This window comes from Saimiri boliviensis, chromosome 5 (genome assembly GCF_048565385.1).
Source record: "Saimiri boliviensis isolate mSaiBol1 chromosome 5, mSaiBol1.pri, whole genome shotgun sequence".
In the NCBI taxonomy this organism is placed as follows: Eukaryota; Metazoa; Chordata; class Mammalia; order Primates; family Cebidae; genus Saimiri; species Saimiri boliviensis.
The window spans coordinates 128687024-128709712 of NC_133453.1; the positions used below are offsets into that span (position 1 = coordinate 128687024).

At 40.9% G+C, this 22689-nt stretch overlaps 1 protein-coding gene across 1 annotated transcript in view; it reads left to right on the plus strand.

Moving 5' to 3' along the window:
* Window positions 1-22689, plus strand: part of BTBD1 (BTB domain containing 1) — a 51186-nt gene that overhangs the window by 7250 nt on the left and 21247 nt on the right. Inside the window, exons 2-4 of the mRNA XM_039480054.2 lie at window positions 6959-7115; window positions 14714-14819; window positions 17811-18008. Coding sequence (XP_039335988.1) covers window positions 6959-7115; window positions 14714-14819; window positions 17811-18008 — 461 coding nt within the window. The remainder of the gene's footprint in view (window positions 1-6958; window positions 7116-14713; window positions 14820-17810; window positions 18009-22689) is intronic.

Below are 22689 nucleotides of genomic sequence, written 5' to 3' on the forward strand. Positions count from 1 at the left end.
TCCTTAGAGGTTATATATGAGAGTTTAAATGGTCACTTTAAAATACAAAGAAATTCAGATCACAAGTAGACTTGAAATTTAAAAAAATAAATAAAATACAAAGAACTGTGGTAATGTCGTGATGAATCTTTATATTTTAAGAACCTTGGCTTGGTGGTTTTTTTTTTTTTAATATTATAGAAACTAATAATTAAATAGAATGTAGAGGAAATGTACACATATGAACCAAGAGGATTCTTGGGTTTTTGTTTTGTTTTGAGATGGAGTCTTGTTCAGTCACCCAGGCTGGACTGCAATGGTACAATTTTGGCTCACTGCAACCTCTGCCTCCCGACTCAAGTCATTCTCCTGCCTCAGCTTCCAGAGTAGCTTGGTATTACAGGCACCCACTACCACACTCGGCTAATTTTTGTATTTTTTTTTTTTTTTTTTTTGAGACGGAGTTTCGCTCTTGTTACCCAGGCTGGAGTGCAATGGCGCGATCTCGGCTCACCGCAACCTCCGCCTCCTGGGTTCAGGCAATTCTCCTGCCTCAGCCTCCTGAGTAGCTGGGATTACAGGCACGCACCACCATGCCCAGCTATTTTTTTTGTATTTTTAGTAGAGACTGGGTTTCACCATGTTGACCAAGATGGTCTCGATCTCTTGACCTTGTGATCCACCCGCCTCGGCCTCCCAAAGTGCTGGGATTACAGGCTTGAGCCACCGCGCCCGGCCGTAATTTTTGTATTTTTAGTAGAAAGATGGTTTCACTGTGTTGGTCAGGCTGGTCTTGAACTCCTGGCCTCGTGATCCACCCACCTCTGTCTCCCAAAGTGCTGGGATTACAGGAGTGAGCCACTGTGCCTGGCTGGATTCTTGGATTTTTAAGTAACTTTTTTTTTTATTAGAAATGAAAATATTTTCCCTTTCAACGTTACATAGACACCTGTACTGAATCGTGTAGTCAGTTAACATGTATTTATTTAGACTTAAACACATGCCCACAATGTGCCTTGTGCTGCATTAGAAAATAAAAATATAAGACACACAGAGATCCTTTTCTTGTTTATTGTCCAGTATTTATTTTTAATTTGCAATGTACCAAAAAGAACTTAAATGTCTTATAAGAAACACAAGGGTAAGAAACTAGAGTCAAGAGTGAAGCTAATAGAAAAATGTATGCTGTCAAGCTGGCTACAGTGACTCAGGCCTTTAATCCCAGCACTTGGGGAGGCCACGGGGGGAGGATTGCTTGAGGCCAGGAGTTTGAAACTAGCCGGGGAAACAGCAAGACCCCAGCTCTACAAAAAAATTTAAAAAAAAATTAGCTGAGCATAGTGGGATGTGCCTGTAGTGTTAGCTACTTCAGAGGCTGAAGCAAGAGGATCCCTTGAGGCCAGGAATTCGAGGATACAGTGAGCTATGTTCATGCTAGCACCCTCTACCTGGGGGACAATGAGACCCTGTTTCAAAAACAAAATGTACACTATAAGTAAGCAATAAACTTTGTTTTAATTATCTTAGTAGCTAATGCAAAAAGAGAAACTTGGTGGACAGTAATTATTCATAGATTAAAAACAAGGCAACTGCTTAGGAGATGCACAAATCTAATAATTAGATGAGTTTTTAAAAAAAGGGATCTCCTTATGAGATCCCTTCCTATAGAAGACATGGCTGTAATGAAGTGTCTTCAGTCTGTATCTTCAGATATATAGTTGTTTTTAAAAAATGTTCCTTGATATAAGCCAAAGGTATATTACCAAAGAATAATTTGATGAAAGCAATTTGAATAGGAGATCTCATACAAAATAATGTAAAATCACTATTCTCTCTTGTTTCTGGAGTGTACTTCCCACCATCTTTTTAGTCTTGTAGATCTAATCTCAAGCAGAAATTTCTCTACAGACCTTTTCCAGATCTCCTTAAGTCAAAGCCCACATAGATTTTCATAGAACCATATGTAGGTTTGTGACACTTGTCCTCTTCGTGTGAATCTACTCAAGGGCAAATGGTGATAAAGGCCTCACGTTTCTGCTCTGTTTTACAACTCTAGTAATTTTTACCTGACAAAAATAAAGGCAGGCAGGCATGTAAAGACTTCTAGACTTCTACTTTGTCCTTAAAAATGTATTTATTTATTTTTTTGGATTCTCTCTCTGTTGCCCAGGCCGGAGTGCAGTGAGGCAATCTCGACTCACTGCAACTTCTGCCTCCCAGATTCAAGGGATTCTCCTGCCTCAACCTCCCAAATAGCTGGTATTACAGGTGTGTGCCACCACACTCAGCTAAGTTTTGTATATTTAGTGGAGATGGGGTTTCACCATGTTGGCTGGGCTAGTCTCAAACTCATAGCCTCAAATGATCTACCCACCCCCACCACCCAAAGTGCGGGGATTACACGCATGAGCCACCGCACTCGGCCTAAAACAAAAATTTCATAGGTTTCTAGTTTAAGAAGGGAATTGAGGATGCTGTTAGCATTCTGTCTCTCTCAATTAAAATGATTATTGGCCAGGCGCGGTGGCTCACGCCTGCAATCCAAGCATTTTGGAGGCCAAGGCGAGCGGATCACCTGAGGTCAGGAGTTCAAAACCAGCCTGACCAACATAGTGAAACCCCATCTTAAAAGTTAAAAAAATAAATAAATAAAATGATTATTAAGAAATTTTTTTAAAAAGTTAAGTCCATTACAATGAAGGGAAAAAGAGGTTGGAAGGGCCAACAGTGTAGAAAGGAACAAAGAAGTTGGAACCTGGTTTGATGGATGAACTAGAGTGGATGAATCTGGAGCCCAGAATCCAGAGCTTTCAAAGCTACAGCAGAGCTGGGAGTGCCTTCCCTGGCAGAACCCCAACAAAGTTCTTGGCTAGGAGTTGGAAGTAAGGAAGGTGGAAATGAGAAGGTAGTGCTAAAACGTGGAAATTAATTAAAGCCTGTGTATAGACCATCCCCTTAACCAGTTTGTTGCAAACTTACTCGCCATGACAATAGACAGGCTTTTTGAGATAAATTGAACTGACTGTCTGAGAACTGGGACTGCTGGATATGGCTTTGGGACCCCAGGGTTAAGCTCTTTTCATAATGGCTTTGAGGGGTCCCTGCCCTAAGGGCTGGCTTCCCACTCTAATGCCAGGTGCCGGTCAACAAGCCTCCCACATACGCAGAGCTCCCAGCCAATCTTTCTGTTTTGGAGAGAGTTTTATCTTGAAAACAGACCAGCTGCTTAGCATAGTGAAGTTGGAGACAGTGTTTAATCATCTGACATTTAAGGAAAAGCAGAACATGAATGACAAAGACTAAGATAAATACAACAGCTGATCCTCAAGGAAACTTTAAAAACTTTGGTTAATGTCATCTTGGAGACTTCGGAAAGTTTTTGCATTCATAAAACCAGGAAATTGTGCTGTGGAGAAAAAAGGAATGATTAAGAAAAAAGCAAGGATTTGTAGAAATTTAAATGTGATTGCTGGGGAGAAAAATAGGAGAGCACCAGAAGATAATGGTGAGGAATCTTCCAAAATGCAGAGGGAAATAATGATAAAAAATAGGAGACAACATACAGATAAATAGCTAAAATTTACTGAGGCAAATTTTTTGTCAGGCATTATTCAAAATGCCTTGTGTTTTAGTTTATGTTAATCCTCACGACATTATGAAGTAGGTACTGTTATTATCTTATTAGAGAAGCAGGCATCGATGATAACTTGCTTAAGTCACATGGCTAGCAAGTGACAGAACAAACTCAAACACAAGCAGTCTGTTTCCTCTTGACCTTATTGTACGGCACTGAAAACAGTCAGAAGCTCAGAAATGATGCCTTACGGTAAACGGTTGTTTCCTCAGCCTTGGTTTTCTTATTAAAATGCAGGGAATAGCACCTTCCTTCCATGTGAAAGGATTAAATGAATTGCATTTGTCATGTGGCAGACACTCAACAAATGGTAGCTTTCTCTCTGGTTTTATTCATTCGTCTCCCTTTGGCCATGAAGGACTTTATCACAGAGTATGCTACATAATTTCAAGTGAGTATTATGAGGGTGATACAGTTGACTGAGGAATCTCTAAAAGGAGATTTCAGGGGGAAAAAGTATGTAAGAAAAATGTGATCCTGAAAAACAGTACCCTTGCCTTTGAACCTGAGATGTAGGGTAGTATACCTCCACTTGAGGTAGTTGTAAAGATAATGGATCAGAGGAATGCCAGGATTTGGTTAGGGTGGGGAGTGGGGGATGTAACAGGCCAGAGTTTCATTGTGCTTGGTGATTATGGCCATCGGAATAAAATGAGGAAATTGAAAGGTAGAGAGTAGGGACATGAAATCGAACTTAACTTTCCTCACTTACCTTAGTGTAATAAAAGTATTATGAAAGAAGATAATGGGTTTTCTTTAACCTGCATTTTACAGCTTCCGTCCTGGAGATACAAGTATAGTAAGTGTTCTGGGAGCTTATATCCAAGACTACTTGGGTCTGAGTCTTGTGGGTAAATAATTTTAAAAAATTTTTTTTCTAAAGTGTTCTTATGTCTGAGTATCACCAAAATGAAGTAATGGTTCTTGCTGGATGCAGTGGTTCATGCCTGACATTCCAGCATTTTAGGAGGCTGAGGTGGTCCTGAGGTTAGGAGTTTGAGACCAGCCTAGCCAACATGGTGAAACCTTGATTCTACTAAAAATACAAAAATTAGCCGATGTGGTGGTGCACTCCTGTAATCCTAGCTACTCGGGAGGCCGAGACAGGAGAAACGCTTGTACCTGAGAGGCGGAGGTTGCAGTGAGCTGAGATTATGCCACTGCACTTTAGCCTGGGCAACAGAGCGAGACTCTGTCTCAAAAAAAAAGTAAGAAAGAATGGTTCTTAACGCTGTACTTCTCCAGTAGCCTCAACTGTCATAAGTGGAGCTGAGAACTGGGCACAAGGGTCTCTGAGGAGCCACAGAGGGGGACCTAAAGGTGATATGCACAAGCTCAAGTATAGTTGAACAAGAAGCACCCAGGTCTTCACTGAGAATCTTCGCTTTTTCTCAGTTCTTTTTTAAAAAATAGATTACTCTTTATTTATTTATTTATTTATTTTTGAGGTAGAGTCTGGCTTTGTCACCCATGCCAGAGTGCAGTGGCATGATCTCAACTCACAGCAACCTCTGCCTCCCGGGTTCATGGAGTTCTCCTGCCTCAGCCTCCCAAATAGCTGGGATTACAGGCACCCGCCACCACACCTGGCTAATTTTTGTATTTTTAGTAGAGATGGGGTTTTACCATGTTGACGAGGCTGGTCTTGAACTCCTGACCTCAAGTGATCCGCCTGCCTCAGCCTCCCAAAATGTTGGGATTACAGGTGTGAACCACTGTGCTCGGCCTGTTTTTTTAAATTTTGTTTTAGGCCAGGGCAGTGGCTTACGCCTGTAATGCCAACACTTTGTGAGGCCGGGGAGGGTGGATCACAAGGTCAGGAGATCAGGACCATCCTGGCTAACATAGTGAAACCCCGTCTCTACTAAAAATACAAAAAATTAGCCGGGCGTGGTGACTGACATCTGTAGTCCCAGCTAATTAGGAGGCTGAGGCAGATGAATCACTTGAACCAGGGAGGTAGAGGTTATAGATTGCCCCTGGGTGACACAGCGAGACTCTGTCTCAAAATAAATAAGTAAATAAATTTTATTTTAAGTTCCGGGATACATGAGCAGAATGTGCAGGTTTGTTACATAGGTAAACATGTGCCATGGTGGTTTACTGCACTTATCAACCCATCACCTGGACATTAAGTCCAGCACACATTAGCTATTTATCCTGATGCTTTCCCTCCCCCCTTTTCTTAGTTCTATAAAGCTGATTTCTCTCTCAACATACCAGTTAGGAGGAGTGAACTAGGAGGAGGGCAACATTGGGCTGCTAGATAATATTTTTAGAGAAAAATTGGACCTAAATACTACAAAGTATGTAGCAGGATGCAGTCATTTAATACATTATTAAGTTGCTTCATTCCTTCCAAGCCCCAGTACTCTAATCTGTGGTCATTATGCTAATTCTGGGATAACAATAAAAGATTAGAAGATGCCCAGAATAAAAAGGCACTATTACCAAAAAATCAGTGAATATTTTAACATTTAGAGATGCGACTTCAGCCACCTGCAGATTTGATTAAGTGAACATTTTTTGATGAGGGAAAGATAAGTGAACCACTGTTGTCCTAAGCAGCAGTGGGGTGCTACGAAGAACTCTGATGGCTTGGAGACATAGATTTGTCTCATGATTAAGTAATAATAATCCTCAGGATTAAGTAAGAATAAAATGAGGTGATGTATGTGCAAATGCCCTGTAGATTGCAAAGGCTAATACAGATTTATTTTTATTTCAGTCATTTTGTAGGAACAGGTGGTTTGTGATTACATGGATAAGATTTTTAGTGGTGATTTCTGAGATTTGGTACACTTGTTACCTGAGCAATGTATACTATACCCGATGTGTAGTCTTTTATCCTTCACTCCCCTCCCACCCTTCCACCCCCACCCCCAGTCCCCAGAGTCCATTATATCATTCTTATGCCTCTATGTCATGATACAAATTTCAGATTATTTTTTGGTTTGTCATATTTTAAAATATTCTCCCAGCACTTTGGGAGGCTGAGGTGGGAGAATGGCCAGGAGTTCAAGACCAGTCTGGGCAATGTGGTGAAACCTGTCTCTATAAAAAATAAAAAAATTAGCCAGGTATGGTGGTGTAAACTTGTAGTCCCAGTTACTTAGGGAGCTGAGGTGGGAGGATTGCTTGAGCCAGAGAGGTTGAAGCTGCAGCGAGCCACTGCACTCCAGCCTGGAGTCGATCAAGACCCTGTCGAAGGATGGATGGATGGATGGATGGATGGATGAAAATACAAAATAATAAAAATAAATATTCCTCAGAGATTTAACTCTGATGGATTGCTTATCTAAAACATTACTGATCATCTCTGCAAGTGTGCCAATTGCTTTCCAGATTTCTGTATTCTGATGAAGTTCAAATTGGTCCAGAAACAGTTATGACCACTCTTTATACTGCCAAGAAATATGCAGTCCCAGCCTTGGAAGCACATTGTGTGGAATTTCTCACCAAACATCTTAGGGCAGATAATGCCTTTATGCTACTTACTCAGGTAAGTAAATGTAGCTAAGGTATGTATCATTGTAGTTTAAAAATTGAGTAAACTATATATGTGTATTTAATATTTCCTGGATAATTAATTCTAGCTTATAATTTTAAAGTATATATGATTATTTTTATAATACAAATCTGGGATATATTTCAGATCCATAAGATTTTAGAATTGAAAAGTATAAGATTTTAGAATTGAAAAGTGTATTAAAGGCCATGCATGGTGGTTCATGCCTGTGATTCCAAGATTTTGGGAGGCTGAGGCAAGTGGATCACTTAAGGTTAGGGGTTCAAGACCAGCCTGGCCAAATGGTGAAACCCCATCTCTACTAAAAATACAAAAATGAGGCAGGCATAGTGGCGCAGGCCTGTAATCCTAGCTACTCAGGAGGCTGAGGCAGAAGAATCACTCAAATTGAGGTGGGGAGGTGGACAGCTTGGGAGACAGAGCGATACTCCATCTCAAAAAAAAAAAAAAAACCATATTAGAGTTAATACAGTGCTGAATCATATAGGTGAAGAAGCTAAAGCCTTATATATATAAGTGGGGTGTTGTGACTCAAAGTTAGATAGCTATTTAGGACTAGAGTTGAGATTGAGATCCAGTGTTGTTTCTGCTCATGATCGAGAACATGAAAGCATGAGATTTTATGAATGTCTTTGTTCTCAAATTTTGCTGGATCTGGAATAAAGATGGAATAATTCAAGTCCTGAGAAGTTCCAAGATTTACGATCTTTGGACCTATAATCTGGAAACTTGCCAGTTCACTCCTGAAGGAGTTAAAGTTTTAGGTTTTTTTTTTTTTTTTTTTTTTTTTCCCCCCCCGAGACGGAGTTTCGCTCTTGTTACCCAGGCTGGAGTGCAATGGCGCGATCTCGGCTCACCGCAGCCTCCGCCTCCTGGGTTCAGGCAATTCTCCTGCCTCAGCCTCCTGAGTAGCTGGGATTACAGGCATGCGCCACCATGCCCAGCTAATTTTTTGTATTTTTAGTAGAGACGGGGTTTCACTATGTTGACCAGGATGGTCTCGATCTCTTGACCTCGTGATCCACCCGCCTCAGCCTCCCAAAGTGCTGGGATTACAGGCGTGAGCCACCGCACCCAGCTAAAGTTTTAGGTTTATATGAAATATTCTTTTTCTGACATTTTTAAGTTTTCACTAAGTATAGGATCCATATTGAAAACTACATATATTGTGGCCGGGCATGGTGGCTATGCCTTTAATCCCAGCACTTTGGGAGGCCAAGGCAAAACCCAGTCTCTACTAAAAATACAAAAATTAGCTGAGCATGGTGGTGCATGCCTGTAATCCCAGCTACTTGGGAGCCTGAGGCAGGAGAATCACTTGAACTTGGGAAGGCAGAGGAGGCAGTGAGTGGAGGTCACACCATTGCAGTTCAGCTTGGGTGACAGAGGGAAACGCTGTCTTAAAAAAAGAAAAAGAGGCCAAGCATGGTGGCTCCTGCCTGTAATCCCAGCACTCTGGGAGGCCAACACAGGTGGATCACTTGAGATTGGGAATTCGAGACCAGCCTGACAAACATGGAGAAATCCTGTCTCTACTAAAAATAAAAAATTACAAAACAAAACAAAACAAAACAAAAAAGGCCGGGCACGGTGGCTCACGCCTGTAATCCCAGCACTTTGGGAGGCCGAGGCGGGTGGATCACGAGGTCAAGAGATCAAGACCATCCTGGTCAACATGGTGAAACCCCGTCTCTACTAAAAATACAAAAATTAGCTGGGCATGGTGGTGTGTGCCTGTAATCCCAGCTACTCGGGAGGCTGAGGCAGGAGAATTACCTGAACCCAGGAGGCGGAGGTTGCGGTGAGCTGAGATCGTGCCATTGCACTCCAGCCTGGGTAACAAGAGCGAAACTCCATCTCAAAAAAAAAAAAAAAAAAAAAAAAAAAAATTAGCCAGGCATGGTGGCACGTGCCTGTAATCTCAGCTACTCAGGAGGCTGAGGCAAGAGAATCACTTGAACTCAGAGGTGGAGGTTGCCATGAGCTGAGATAGTGCCATGCACTCCATCCTGGGCAGCCAAGAGCAAAACTCCGTCTCAAAAAAAAAAAAAAAGAAAAGTACACATATTGTAAGTGTGTAGTCTAATGGATTTTCACAAACTGAATACAACTGTGGAACCTTTAACCAGTTCTTAACACATAGTATTTATCATGTGTTAAATGTGTGTAATCTGAGCTTTATACTTTGTATATAAACAATTTTTTTCTTTTTAGACAATATTGTAATAGTCTTGTAAAAATTGTCTTTAAAATGCTGTGGTGTTAAAATATCCCATTTGATATTAGTACTGGAAATAATCATTGATGGCCCCTAGCTCAACCCTCTCATTTTACAAATGGGAAAATCAAAACCTGGGCTAGTTAATTGCCTTTCCGAACCCTCAGGGCTAGGTAGGGCCATGGCCCAGAGCTCTTGTCTTCCAGTTCAGTGTTCTGTCATTTAGAAAATGTTTGGTAACTTTTTTTTTTTTTTGAGACAGTTTCACTCTTGTTACTCAGGCTGGAGTACAATGATGCGATCTCGGCTCACCGCAACCTCCGCCTCCTGGGTTCAAGCAATTCTCCTGCCTCAGCCTCCTGAGTAGCTGGGATTACAGGCATGTGCCACCATGCCCAGCTAATCTTTTGTATTTTTAGTAGAGACGGGGTTTCACCACGTTGACCAGGATGGTCTCGATCTCCCGACCTCGTGATCCACCCGCCTCGGCCTCCCAAAGTGCTGGGATTACAGGCTTGAGCCACTGCACCCGGCAATGTTTGGTAACTTTTAAGAACATCTTCTGTCATTAAGTATTTGTAATTACAGAAGAAAGAACATTCTAATGTCACCTCTTCCTGGACATAATTATAGAACTCCATGTATGTCAGACACCAAGCTATCCCCTTTACATATATTATGCCACTTATTCCTCATTTTGATGCTGTAATGTAGTTTATTATTATTATTATTATTATTATTATTATCATTATTTTGAGAGAGAGAGTCTCACTCTGTTGCCCAGCCTGGAGTGCAGTGGTGCAGTCCGGCTCACTGCAGCCTCCACCCCACCTCCCAGGTTCAAGCGATTCTCCTGCTTCAGCCACCCAAGTAGCTGGGATTACAGGTGTGCGCCAACATGTCCGGCTAATTTTTGTATGTTTAGTAGAGGCGGGGTTTCACCATGTTGGCCAGGCTGGTCTTGAACTCCTGACCTCAAGTGATCCACCTGCGTCAGCCTCCCAAAGTGCTGGGATTACAGGCATGAGCCACCATGCCCCAACTGTTATCTCCTTACTCACTTTTTAAAGATGGAAAATGGAAGCTTACAGAAGTTAACATCTTATTACACATTAGACAGCAGTGGTAAAACTGAGGACTCACCTAAAATCAACAGTTGTTAAGGTTTGACGATACTGATAATAACAGCAGAATGTTAATTGTGTGCCAGGCACCTTTCTCAGCATTTTGTGTACATTAATTCATTTAATCTTTACAATAACTTTATGAGGTACAGGTTTTCAAAGTAAAGATTTTCTTATCTTTTTTTTGAGATGGAGTCTTGCTCTGTTGCTCAAGCTGGAGTGCAGTGGCCTCGCCTCAGTGCAACTTCTGCCTCTTGTGTTCAAGCACTTCTCCTGTCTCAGCCTCCTGAGGTAGCTGGGATTATAGGTGTGTGCACCATGCCCAGCTAATTTTAGTATTTTTAGTAGAGACGGGGTTTCACCATGTTGGTTGGGCTGGTCTTGAACTCCTGGCTTCATGATCTGCCTGCCTCGGCCTCCTAAGTACTGGGATCACAGGTGTGAGCCATTGCCCCTGGCCATTATCACCATTTTTAAGTAAGGAAATTGAAGTGAAGCAACTTGACCAAAGTCATATAACTAATAAGTGGTATCTCTGCATTTTTTTCTGTTTTGAATTTGATATTAAAATCTAGTAAATAAGTTGATATTGATAAGATTCTTTATTGTCCAAGGAATTTTAATGCGTGTAGTGAGGATCATTTAACTACTTTTATTTTAAAAGCTGAGATATAAATTCAGAAACCAATAAATGAAACTTTGGCAATTAAAATGCAGATTCTGGTTCAGTAGGACCAGAATAGGGCCTGAGAGTACATTTCTAACCGGCATTAAGATATCACCTGTGTTTCTGGACCACATTTTGAGTAGCAAGGGTTAACAGGTATCACTGTGAGAAAAAAAAGAACTTTTCAGTATCTTGTTGGTCTGAGATTCCAATATTACATTACATTTTTCACTGGTGGAGTCATATGAATTAGCCCATAAATTGTCATGTGAAACTTCTTGTTCCTGCCAAGTGAGTCATTTGAATTGAGCATGTTCATTTTTTTAAGAGGGCGGATGCCAGCTTCTCTATAAAACCAAGTGCCAATATACTGTACCAGTGTGGTTTATAGAGGGAAAAATACTTTTTATGAAGTGTTATCAGAGATAATGCCAAAGTCAAAGTCAGTTTTGAGAAAATTTATTTTACCCTAAGAAACAGCAGTAGATTCCATAGGAAACTTGATACTGCCTGTGTAATGTAAGGAGTGACAGACATTTGTTACCTTGAATAAGACAATTTTTATAAAAAATGGTTTTTTCTAGTGAAAGATCAATTTTTATATGAATACCAACTAAAAATATAATTGAGTGGGCCAATTAAAATATCTGTTATTAGAATTTCACCTTATAAAAATGTACTGCTTCATACTTTAAAAATGTATAACTGTAGGCCGGGCACAGTGGCTCAAGCCTGTAATCCCAGCACTTTGGGAGGCCGAGACGGGTGGATCACGAGGTCAAGAGATCGAGACCATCCTGGTCAACATGGTGAAACCCTGTCTCTACTAAAAAAATACAAAAAATTAGCTGGGCATGGTGGCACGTGCCTGTAATCCCAGCTACTCAGGAGGCTGAGGCAGGAGAATTGCCTAAACCCAGGAGGTGGAGGTTGTGGTGAGCCAAGATCGCGCCATTGCACTCCAACAACAAGAGCGAAACTCTGCCTCAAAAGAAAAAAAAAATGTATAACTGTGATCCCAGACAGGATCCTGTAGTAGAAGGAAAAATGTTATAAAAACCATTACTGGGGCAAGTGACAAAACTGAAACATAGCCAGTGGATTAAAGATACTGTATTTCTGTTAAATTTATCAAAGTTAATTACTATGATTATGTAAAAGAATATCCTTAATCTTAGGAATTTTGAGAGTAAAGGGCCTCCACGTTTGGTGGCTCACGCCTGTAATCCCAGCACTTTGGGAGGCTGAGGCGGGCGGATCACGAGGTCAAGAAATTGAGACCATCCTGGCCAGCGTGGTGAAACCCCATCTCTACTAAAAATACAAAAAATATTAGGTGGGCGTGGTAGCGTGCACCTGTAGTCCCAGCTTCGCAGGAGGCTGAGGCAGGAGAATCGCTTGAACCCAGCAGGCAGAGGTTACAGTGAGCCTAGATTGCACCACTGTACTTCATCCTGGCAAGAGAGCAAGACTGTGTCTCAGGGCTGCGGGGAGGGGAGGGGAAAGCCAAGCACAGTGGCCTATGCCTGTAATCCCAGCACTTTGGGCCGGTGGATCGCTTGAGGTCAGGAGTTCGAGACCAGCCTGGCCACCACGGCGAAACCCCATGTCTACTAAAATTTCAAAAATTAGCTGGTGTGGTGACAGGCACCTGTGGTCCCAGCTACTCAGGAGGCTGAGACAGGTGAATCCCTTGAACCTGAGAGGTGGGGTTTGCAGTAAGCCAAGATCACACCACTGCACCCCAGCCTGGGTGACAGTGAGACCTTGTCGCCAAAAAAGAGAGTAAAAGGCCATGATATATACAGCTAACTCTCAGATAGTTCAGTCTCTCCTCCCAGATCAATATATATATTATACATATATATGGAAAAAAGGTAATAAATGAGTCAAAATGTTAGATAAATAATATTTAGATAGATAAATCTGAATAAAGGGCATATAGATTTTCTTTGCACGATCCTTACAACTTTTCTCTAAATTTGAAATTTCAAAGTATTTGTGTGTCTAAGCAAAAAAGGTGCAGTTAAAAAAGGGAAAAGAAATTCCAAATGAAAAATATTGTGAGGGAAAATTACATGAGGTGGATTTAATATTTACTAATACAAATGTTTTATTTAGTGCTAAAATTTATTTAAAATTTGACAAAGCAAATTATTGTAAACAGGCTCGGTGTATAATCTAGGAAGTGCATTTTCAAACATATTTGAATATTCTATACATGTTTTATATGTAAATGTTTTAAATTTAAAAACTATATAAAATTTTTAAAATGTGTTTAAATTTAAAAAAATTTAAAGCCAGTGTGTTTAATGTTTTCTTCTCTACCCCTATAAAATACAAGATAACTGTTTAGATATTTATCAGTTGCCAGTAGTATCTGAATTATTGAATCCTTTAAAATGAATTTTGCTTTAAAATTAAATGAGTCATCAGTCATGCCAAAGAATTGGTGTCATTTATGATATAGCTAATTAATTGGCAGTATTCTCAGAAGTTTCTGCCCAATCCAACATAAATACCTTTGGGCATTTAATGTTTGCCCATCCTCTAAAATGTAAAGGGAACTGACGCCAGGCCAGAATGAAAGTCATTGGCATTGGCATGCCTATCGTCATACCTCTTTTTGTGGTGTTTTGGCTTTTTAATAATCCCGCTTGAGTTTGACTTATATTTTGCCCTGCTTACAGATTTCTTTTTTTGAATTATAACATACATATTGATAAAGCACATATTGTAAACTTGACTTCTAACATCTTAAAGCCAAAATTAGTTCTGCTGGAATTATACAGTACATATTCTTGCTCATTATATATTCTGGCTTTTTTTGTTCTCATCACTAGGTTTGTGTGGTGCATTTATATTGTTTTGTGTAGTTGTAGATTGTTCATTGTCACTGTTGTATAATATTCCATCATGTGAATTTATGTATTTGTTCTTGTGTTGTTAGAAGTAATTTTGCTTAGGTTCCCAGAGCTCTTATCCTCAGACATTCTTGTACTCTATTCTCTCCCCAAAATCAAAACAGGCAATGAAGGAGAAAATCTGATATTTGTATTGTTGTGCTTGAAAATTGATATTATAGTTTAGTGAAAAGACTGTAAGACTAAGATTTAAGTACTAGCTTTCCAACATACTCAACTAGATGTTCCTAGGCAAGTCACTGTACCTCTCCAAACCTGTTTCCCCACCTGGAAAATGGGATAAGAACATAAGCCTTATCTAAAGGGTTCATTAAGGATCAGAATAAGTAATGTATAAGAAAATAGGCTGTATACACACATACTCACACACACACACATAAGCATATGAAAATAAAAATAACAGGATTGTTATTGGTAATGTGAATTTGTTCTCATCTCAGTAGGGCATTTGTATTTTTAGCTTTTCATTTCTGATTGTAGAATGAAAATTTTTAAGAATATGTAGACATCATTGTATTTTAAGTAGATATTTTTATATGATTAGCAATTATAACTGTTTACAATATTGACTTTGAATATATGCAGCCTGAAGGTAAAATAAGTATGGAAGTTAAATAACTATCTCTTTATATGTTTAGGCTCGATTATTTGATGAACCTCAGCTTGCTAGTCTTTGTCTAGATACAATAGACAAAAGCACAATGGATGCAATAAGTGCAGAAGGGTTTACTGATATTGATATAGGTAAGTTCACTATGAAGTAAATTGCTGGGTTTTAAGTACACTTAATGCCTTACTCGTCAGCCTTGTTGGAGAAGGAGCTGTTTTTAAATTAGTGGCTTTCTCAAATAATTGAAGTCTAAGAGTTTTGCTTTCTTTTGTTTTGGTGAAAATATTTCTAAAAGTCGTAACCATCTCATTGCCTTTTAAAAGATTTCAAATCAAATAAATATTCATTGAATGCTCACCATATGCGTGGTATTATTCTATGGTCCATAGAAAATATAAAAATGGGTAAGAGGCAAGTTGTCTTGTTAAGGAAACATCTGATTGGAGAATCAAAGAACAAATACGTGAAAATTAAGACTTAAAACACTAATAGAAGAGAGGCATTAATAACTAGGTGATGAAATAGTCTGTACAGCAGACCCCCATGACACAAGTTTACCTATGTAACAAACCTGCATATGTGCCCCTGAACTTAAAAGTTAAAAAAAATAAGAAAAGAGGGCATATGGTAAAATGTGATTTCTGCCTTTTCTAAATTAGACATGTAGAAAATAATTACTATGCAAATCCAGAAAATAGAGCGATTACTTCACATTGCAGTAGTGTTAAGAAAATTTTGGGCCGGGCGCGGTGGCTCAGCCTGTAATCCCAGCACTTTGGGAGGCTGAGGCGGGTGGATCACGAGGTCGAGAGATCGAGACCATCCCGGTCAACATGGTGAAACCCCGTCTCTACTAAAAATACAAAAAATTAGCTGGGCATGGTGGCGTGTGCCTGTAATCCCAGCTACTCAGGAGGCTGAGGCAGGAGAATTGCCTGAACCCAGGAGGTGGAGGTTGCGGTGAGCCGAGATCGCGCCATTGCACTCCAGCCTGGGGTAACAAGAGCGAAACTCTGTCTCAAAAAAAAAAAAAAAAAAGAAAAGAAAAGAAAATTTTGACAGATGAGGTTCTGATATGAGCCTTAAAGAAAGGATAGTATGCCGGGCGCGGTGGCTCAAGCCTGTAATCTCAGCACTTTGGGAGGCTGAGGCGGGTGGATCACGAGGTCAAGAGATCAAGACCATCCTTACCATTCCTCAGATATGCCAGGCACACTTTCATATGACAGCCTTTGTCCTTTTAGTCCTAGAATACTCTTCCTCTCGGTATCTGTTTTATTCCCCTACTTCCTTCAAGTCTTGGTATAAATGAAGCATGCCTAAACCACCCTGTTTTATTTTATTTTTTTTGGCATAGTCTCACTCTGTTGTCTGGGCTGGAGTACGGTGGCATCATCATGGCTTACTGCAGCCTTGACCTCCCAGATTCAAGTGATCCTGCTGCCTCGGCCTCCTGAGTAGCTGAGACTACAGGTGCATGCCACTGTACCTGGCTAATTTTTGAAAAAGTTTTTTTTTTTTTTTTTTTTTGAGACAGAGTTTCACTCTTGTTACCCAGGCTGGAGTGCAATGGCGCGATCTCGGCTCACCGCAACCTCCACCTCCTGGGTTCAGGCAATTCTCCTGCCTCAGCCTCCTGAGTAGCTGGGATTACAGGCACGTGCCACCACGCCCAGCTAATTTTTTGTATTTTTAGTAGAGATGGGGTTTCACCATGTTGACCAGGATGGTCTTGATCTCTTGACCTCATGATCCACCCGCCTCGGCCTCCCAAAGTGCTGGGATTACAGGCTTGAGCCACCGCGCCCGGCTGAAAAAGGTTTTATAGAGATGCGGTCTCACTATATTGCCCAGGGTGGCCTGAAACTCCTGGGCTCAAGCCATGCTCCTGTCTCAGCCTCCCAAAGTACTGGGATTATAGAAATGAGCCAGCATACATGGCTCCTTCCTGTTCTAAACTGCGTTTCTGATTCTTCTTAATCTGATATTTCTGCTCACATATGTCATCTAAGATACTCGAATTTATGTATGTTTATTTAATCTGTTTTTCCTCATTAGAATGTAAGCTCTATGAGGGCAGGGATTTTTAACTTTTTGTTCAATGATCTATCAGTGCCAGCTGGATGCGGTGGCTCACACCTGTAATCCCAGCACTTTGGATGGCCAAGGCAGGCAGACCAGCTTCGCCAACAGGATGAAACCCTGTCTCTACAAAAAATACAAAAATTAGTGAGGCATGGTGGTGCATGCCATTAATCGAAGCTATTCAGAAGGCTGAGGCGGGAGAATTGCTTGAACCTGAGAGGCACATGTTGCAGTGAGCTGAGATTGTGCTTCTGTGCTCCAGCCTGAGCAACAGAATCAGACTCTATCTCAAAAAAAAAAGAAAGAAAAGATCAGTGCCTAGAATAGTACCTGGCACATAGTGAGTGCTTAATAACAAATGTTTACTGAATGAACAAATGAATTTTAATCTGTAGACTTTAAGAATTTATGTAAATAACTTGGAACCTTTTTCTGTGGCTTATTAATCTTAATCTGGATAGTTGAGTTTACTTGACAAATGGCATAAATATATAAGGAGAGTACTGTATGTAATATTGCATGTATGGTAAGTAACAAAACGATTTTATTTTTTTTTTTTTGAGACGGAGTTTCACTCTTGTTACCCAGGCTGGAGTGCAATGGCGCGATCTCGGCTCACCGCAACCTCCGCCTCCTGGGTTCAGGCAATTCTCCTGCCTCAGCCTCTTGAGTAGCTGGGACTACAGGCACGCACCACCATGCCCAGCTAATTTTTTTTGTATTTTTAGTAGAGACGGGGTTTCACCATGTTGACCAGGATGGTCTCGATCTCTCGACCTCGTGATCCACCCGCCTCGGCCTCCCAAAGTGTTGGGATTACAGGCTTGAGCCACCGCGCCCGGCCCAAAACGATTGTTAAAACAATTTTTGTGGAACACTTTGGAATTTAAATCCTTTAATTCTTTAGTATTTTAAAGTATAAAGCCTGTAGTTTTAAGTGTCTAACCTACTTTTTGTTGAGATCTAAGCACGTCTGTTGGTATTGCTTGGTTAGAGAGCAAAATATTCCTAATTTGATTTATTTTGTATTTTTCCCATAGACACTCTCTGTGCAGTTTTAGAAAGAGACACACTCAGTATTCGAGAAAGTCGACTTTTTGGAGCTGTTGTACGCTGGGCAGAAGCGGAATGTCAGAGACAACAATTACCTGTGACTTTTGGAAATAAACAAAAAGTTCTAGGAAAAGCACTTTCCTTAATCCGGTTCCCACTAATGACAATTGAGGAATTTGCAGCAGGTAAGGGTACAAATTCACCAAAATCTATTCGAAACTGTTTCAATAGTCTCTCAAGGCCGACTGTGGTGTCTCACGCCTGTAATCCCAGTACTTTGGGAGTCCAAGGCAGGTGGATCACTTGAGGTCAAGAGTTTGAGACCAGCCTTGCTAACATGGTAAAACCCTGTCTCTACTAAAAATACAAAAAGTACTCAGGTATGGTGACTGGCTCCTATAATCCCAGCTACTTGAGAGGCTGAGGCAGGAAAATCACTTGAACTTGGGAGACGGAGATTGTGGTGAGCCAAGATTACACCATTGCACTCCAGCCTGGGCAACACAGCAAGACTCCATCTCAAAAAAAAAAAAAAACAAAAAAAAACGTCTATCAGTCTCCCTGTGCCAGAGAGGAAAAAAAGCTGTTATTTATTGAGTATTAATCACATGATAAACATATATGCATGTGTATGATTTCATTTAAGCCCTCCAAAATTATGTTACCCACCTTGTATAGGTTAGAGAAGTGAAGTTTGGAAGAGGTTGAGTGCCTTGCCTCAACTTATGACAGATCTTTTTGACTCTATTTTCTTTCTTTTTCTTTTTCTGTCTTTTCTTTTCTTTTTGAGACAGAGTCTCCCTCTGTTGCCCAGGCTGGAGTGCAGTGGCATGAACACATTTCACTAAAGCCTTCACCTCCCAGGATCAATCAGTCATCGCACCTCAGCCCCCCAAATAGTAGGGACTATAGGTGCACACTACCATACTTAGCTAATTTTAAATTTTTTTTGTAGAGACAGGGTTTCACTATCTTGCCCAGGCTCGTCTTGAACTCCTGGGCTCAAGTGATCCTCCTGCCTCAGCCTCCAAAAATGCTGGGATTACATGTGTGAGCCACGATGCCCAGCCTCTATTTGACTCTTAAGGTTGATGCTTCTGATTAAAATCAGACAGATCTGGTTTTGAGTCTCCATGACCACTTATGACCAGTTTTCATTACCCATATCTTAATTGAGTATTATCTGCTCTTAAATCATGGCCAGGTTGAGGTGGGAGAATTGCCTGAGCCCAGGAGGCGGAGGTTGCAGTGAGCGAAAACTGCGCAGGCAAAAAATATGAACCACTGGACTCCAGCCTGGGCAACACTGCATTCCACCCTGTGCGCCATTGCTCTACAGCCCACAGAGTGAGACTCCCGTCTCAAATAAAAAAAAAAAAATCCTGAGACTTTTCTTTCTTTTGAATCTACCTGGCGTTATCATTTTATTTATTTTTATTTTTATATTTTTTTGAGATAGGGTCTCCCTCTGTCACCCAGGCTGGAGTGCAGTGGCACGATCTCAGCTCACTGCAACCTCTGCTTCCTGGGTTCAAGCAATTCTCCCACCTCAGCCTCCTGAGTAGTTGGGATTACAGGTTCGTGCCACCACAGGCTGGCTAATTTTTGTATTTTTAGTAGAGACAGGGTTTCACCATATTGGCCAGGCTGGTCTCAGAACTCCTGACCTTAGATGATCTGCCCTCCTCAGCCTACCAAAGTGCTGGGATTATAGGCATGAGCCACTACCCCTGGTCTTCATGATTATTGAAATAATTTCAACTTGGCTGGGCGTGGTGGCTCACACCTGTAATGCCAGCACTTTAGGAGGCTGAGGTGGGTGGATCACGAGGTCAGGAGATCAAGACCATTCTGGCCAACATGGTGAAACCTTGTCTCTACTAAAAGTACAAAAATTAGCTAGGTGTGGTGGCACGTACCTGTAATCCCAGCTACTTGGGAGGCTGAGGCAGGAGAATTGCTTGAACCAGGGAGTTGGAGGTTGCAGTGAGCCAAGATTGTGCCACTGTACTCCAGCATGGCAATAGAGTGAGACTTAGTCTCAAAAAAAATAATAATTTCAACTTTTATTTTAAATTCAGGGGGTAACATGCAGATTTGTTTCATGGGCCTATTGTGTGATGCTGAGGTTTGTGGTACAATTGATCTCATCACTCAGACAGTGAGCATAGTATCCAGTAGTTAGTTTTTCAACTCTTTCCCGCTTCTGTCCCTTCTTCCCTTCCCCTTTTTAACAGTCCTCAGTGGCTTTTGTTGCCACCCTTATGTCCATGTGTATCCGATGTATTGCTGCCACAAGCGAGAACATACGGTATTTGGTTTTCTGTTTCTGCATCAGCTCACTTAGGATAATGGCCTCTAGCTGCATCCATGTTGCTGCAAAAGGCATGATTTTGTTCTTTTTATGGCTGTGTAGTATTCCGTGATGTGTGTGTGTGTGTGTGTGTGTGTGTGTGTGTGTGTGAGAATCATACTCTCTTTACCCAGTCTACCACAGATGGGCACCTAGGTTGAGTCCATGTCTTGTCTTTACTGTTATGAATAGTGCTGTGATGAACATATGAGTGCATGTGTCTGTTGGTGGAACAATTTATTTTCTTTTAGATATATACCCAGTGATGGGATTGGGATTGCTGAGTTGACTGGTAGTTCTAAGTTTTTTTTTTCTTTTTTGAAACAGCCTCACTCTTGTCACCCAGGCTGGAGTGGAGCGGTACAATCTCAGCTCACTGCAACTCCTACCTCTCCCACCTCAGCCTCCCGAGTAACTGGAACTACAGACGCCCACCACCATACCCAGCCAATATTTGGTAGAGATAGGGTTTCACCACGTTGGGCAGGCTGGTCTCAAGCCCTTGACCTGAAGTGATCCACCTGCCTTGGCCTCCCAAAGTGCTGGGATAACAGACATGACCCACTGTACCTGACCTTGGTGTTGTGAGTTCTTTGAGAAATCTCAAACTGTTTCCCACAGTGACTAAACTTATCTACATTCCCACCATCAGTGAATAAGCATTCCCTTTTCTCTGCAGCCTCGCCAGCAACTGTTTTTTTTTTTTTACTCTGATAGGCATTCTGAGGAGTGTGAGATGGTATCTCTTTGTGGTTTTGATTTGCATTTCTCTGATGATTAGTGATGTTGAGCATTTTTTTCATGTTTGTTGGCTGCTCGTATGTGTTCTTTTGAGAAATGTCTGTTCATATTTTTTTGCCCACTTTTCATGAGGGTTTTTTGTTTCATTTTGTTTAGTTTTTTGAGATGGAGTCTCACTCTGTCACCAGGCTGGAGTGCAATGGCATGATCTTGGCTCACTGCAACATCCACCTCCTGAGTTTAAGCAGTCCTCTTGCCTCAGCCTCCTGAGTAGCTGGGACTACAGGCTCATGCCACCACGCCCAGCTGATTTTTGTATTTTTAGTAGGGACAGGGTTTCACCGTGTTAGCCAGGCTGGTCATCTTGACCTTCCAAAGTGCTGGGATTACAGGCATGAGTCACTTCGCCCAGCCTGAGTTTTTTTTTCTTATTGAATTGGTTAAGTTCCCTATAGATCCTGGATATGAGACCTTTATCAAATGCATAGTTTGCAAATATTTTCTCCCATTTTATAGGTTGTCCATTTGTTCTGTTGATAGTTTCTTTTACTGTGCAGAAGCTCTTTAGTTTAGTTAGGTCCTACTTGTCAGTTTTTGTTTTTGTTGCAATTGCTTTTGAGGACTTGAGGAGAGAAAAAATTCTCTCCCAAGGCCGATGTCCACAGTGGTGTTTTCTAGGTTTTCTTCTAGGATTCTTATAGTTTGAGGTCTTACTTTAAATCTTTATTCCTCCATCTTGAGTTAATTTTTGTGTATGGTGAAAAGTAGGGGTCAAGTTTCATTCTTCAGCATAAGGCTAGCCAGCTATCCCAGCACCCTTGAATAGAGAGATACTTGAATAGAGAGATATTTCCCCATTGCTTATTTTTGTCAGCTTTGTCAAAGATCAGATGGCAGTAGTTCTGCAGCTTTATTTCTGGATTCTCTTTTCTGTGTCGTTGGTATATGTGTCTGTTTTTGTACCAGTAAGTACCATGCTGTTTTGGTTACTGTAGCCTTATGGTATAGTTTGAAGTCCAATGGTAATGTGATGCCTCCAGTTTTGTACTTTCTGCTGAGAATTGCTTTGGCTATTCAGACTTTTGTTGTTGTTGTTCCATGTGAATTTTAGAATATTTTTCTAGTTCTGTGAAAAATGATGTTGGTAGTTTGATAGAAATAGCATTAAATCTGTAGATTGCTTTGGGCAGTATGGCCATTTGAATGATACTGATTTTTCTAATCCATGATTATGGAATGTCTTTCCATTTGTTGTGTCATCTGTGATTTCTTTCAGTAGTGTTTTATAATTCTCCTTGTAAAGATATTTTACTTGGTAAAAATACATCTAACCGAGATGTATGGATGTAAAAATATCTGGTAGAAATACATCTTGGTTAGATTTATTTCTAGGTATTTTATTTTTTGTGTGGCCATGGTAAATGGATTGCATTCTTGATTTAGCTCTCAGCTTGAACATTATTGGTGTATAGAAGTGCTGCTGATTTTTGTACATTAATTTTATATTCTGAGGCTTTACCGAAGTTGTCTATCAGTTCCAGGACCCTTTGGTGGAATTTTTTCTTTTTTCTTTTTTAGACAGAGTTTTGCTCTTTGTTGTCCAGGCTAGAATGCAGTGGTTCAATCTTGACTCACTGCAGCCTTTGCCTCCCGGGTTCAAGTGATTCTCTTGTCTCAGTCTCCAGAGTAGCTGGGATTACAGGCTCCCGCCACCATGCCCAGCTAATTTTTGTATTTTTAGTAGAGACATGTTTCACTATGTTGGTCAGGCT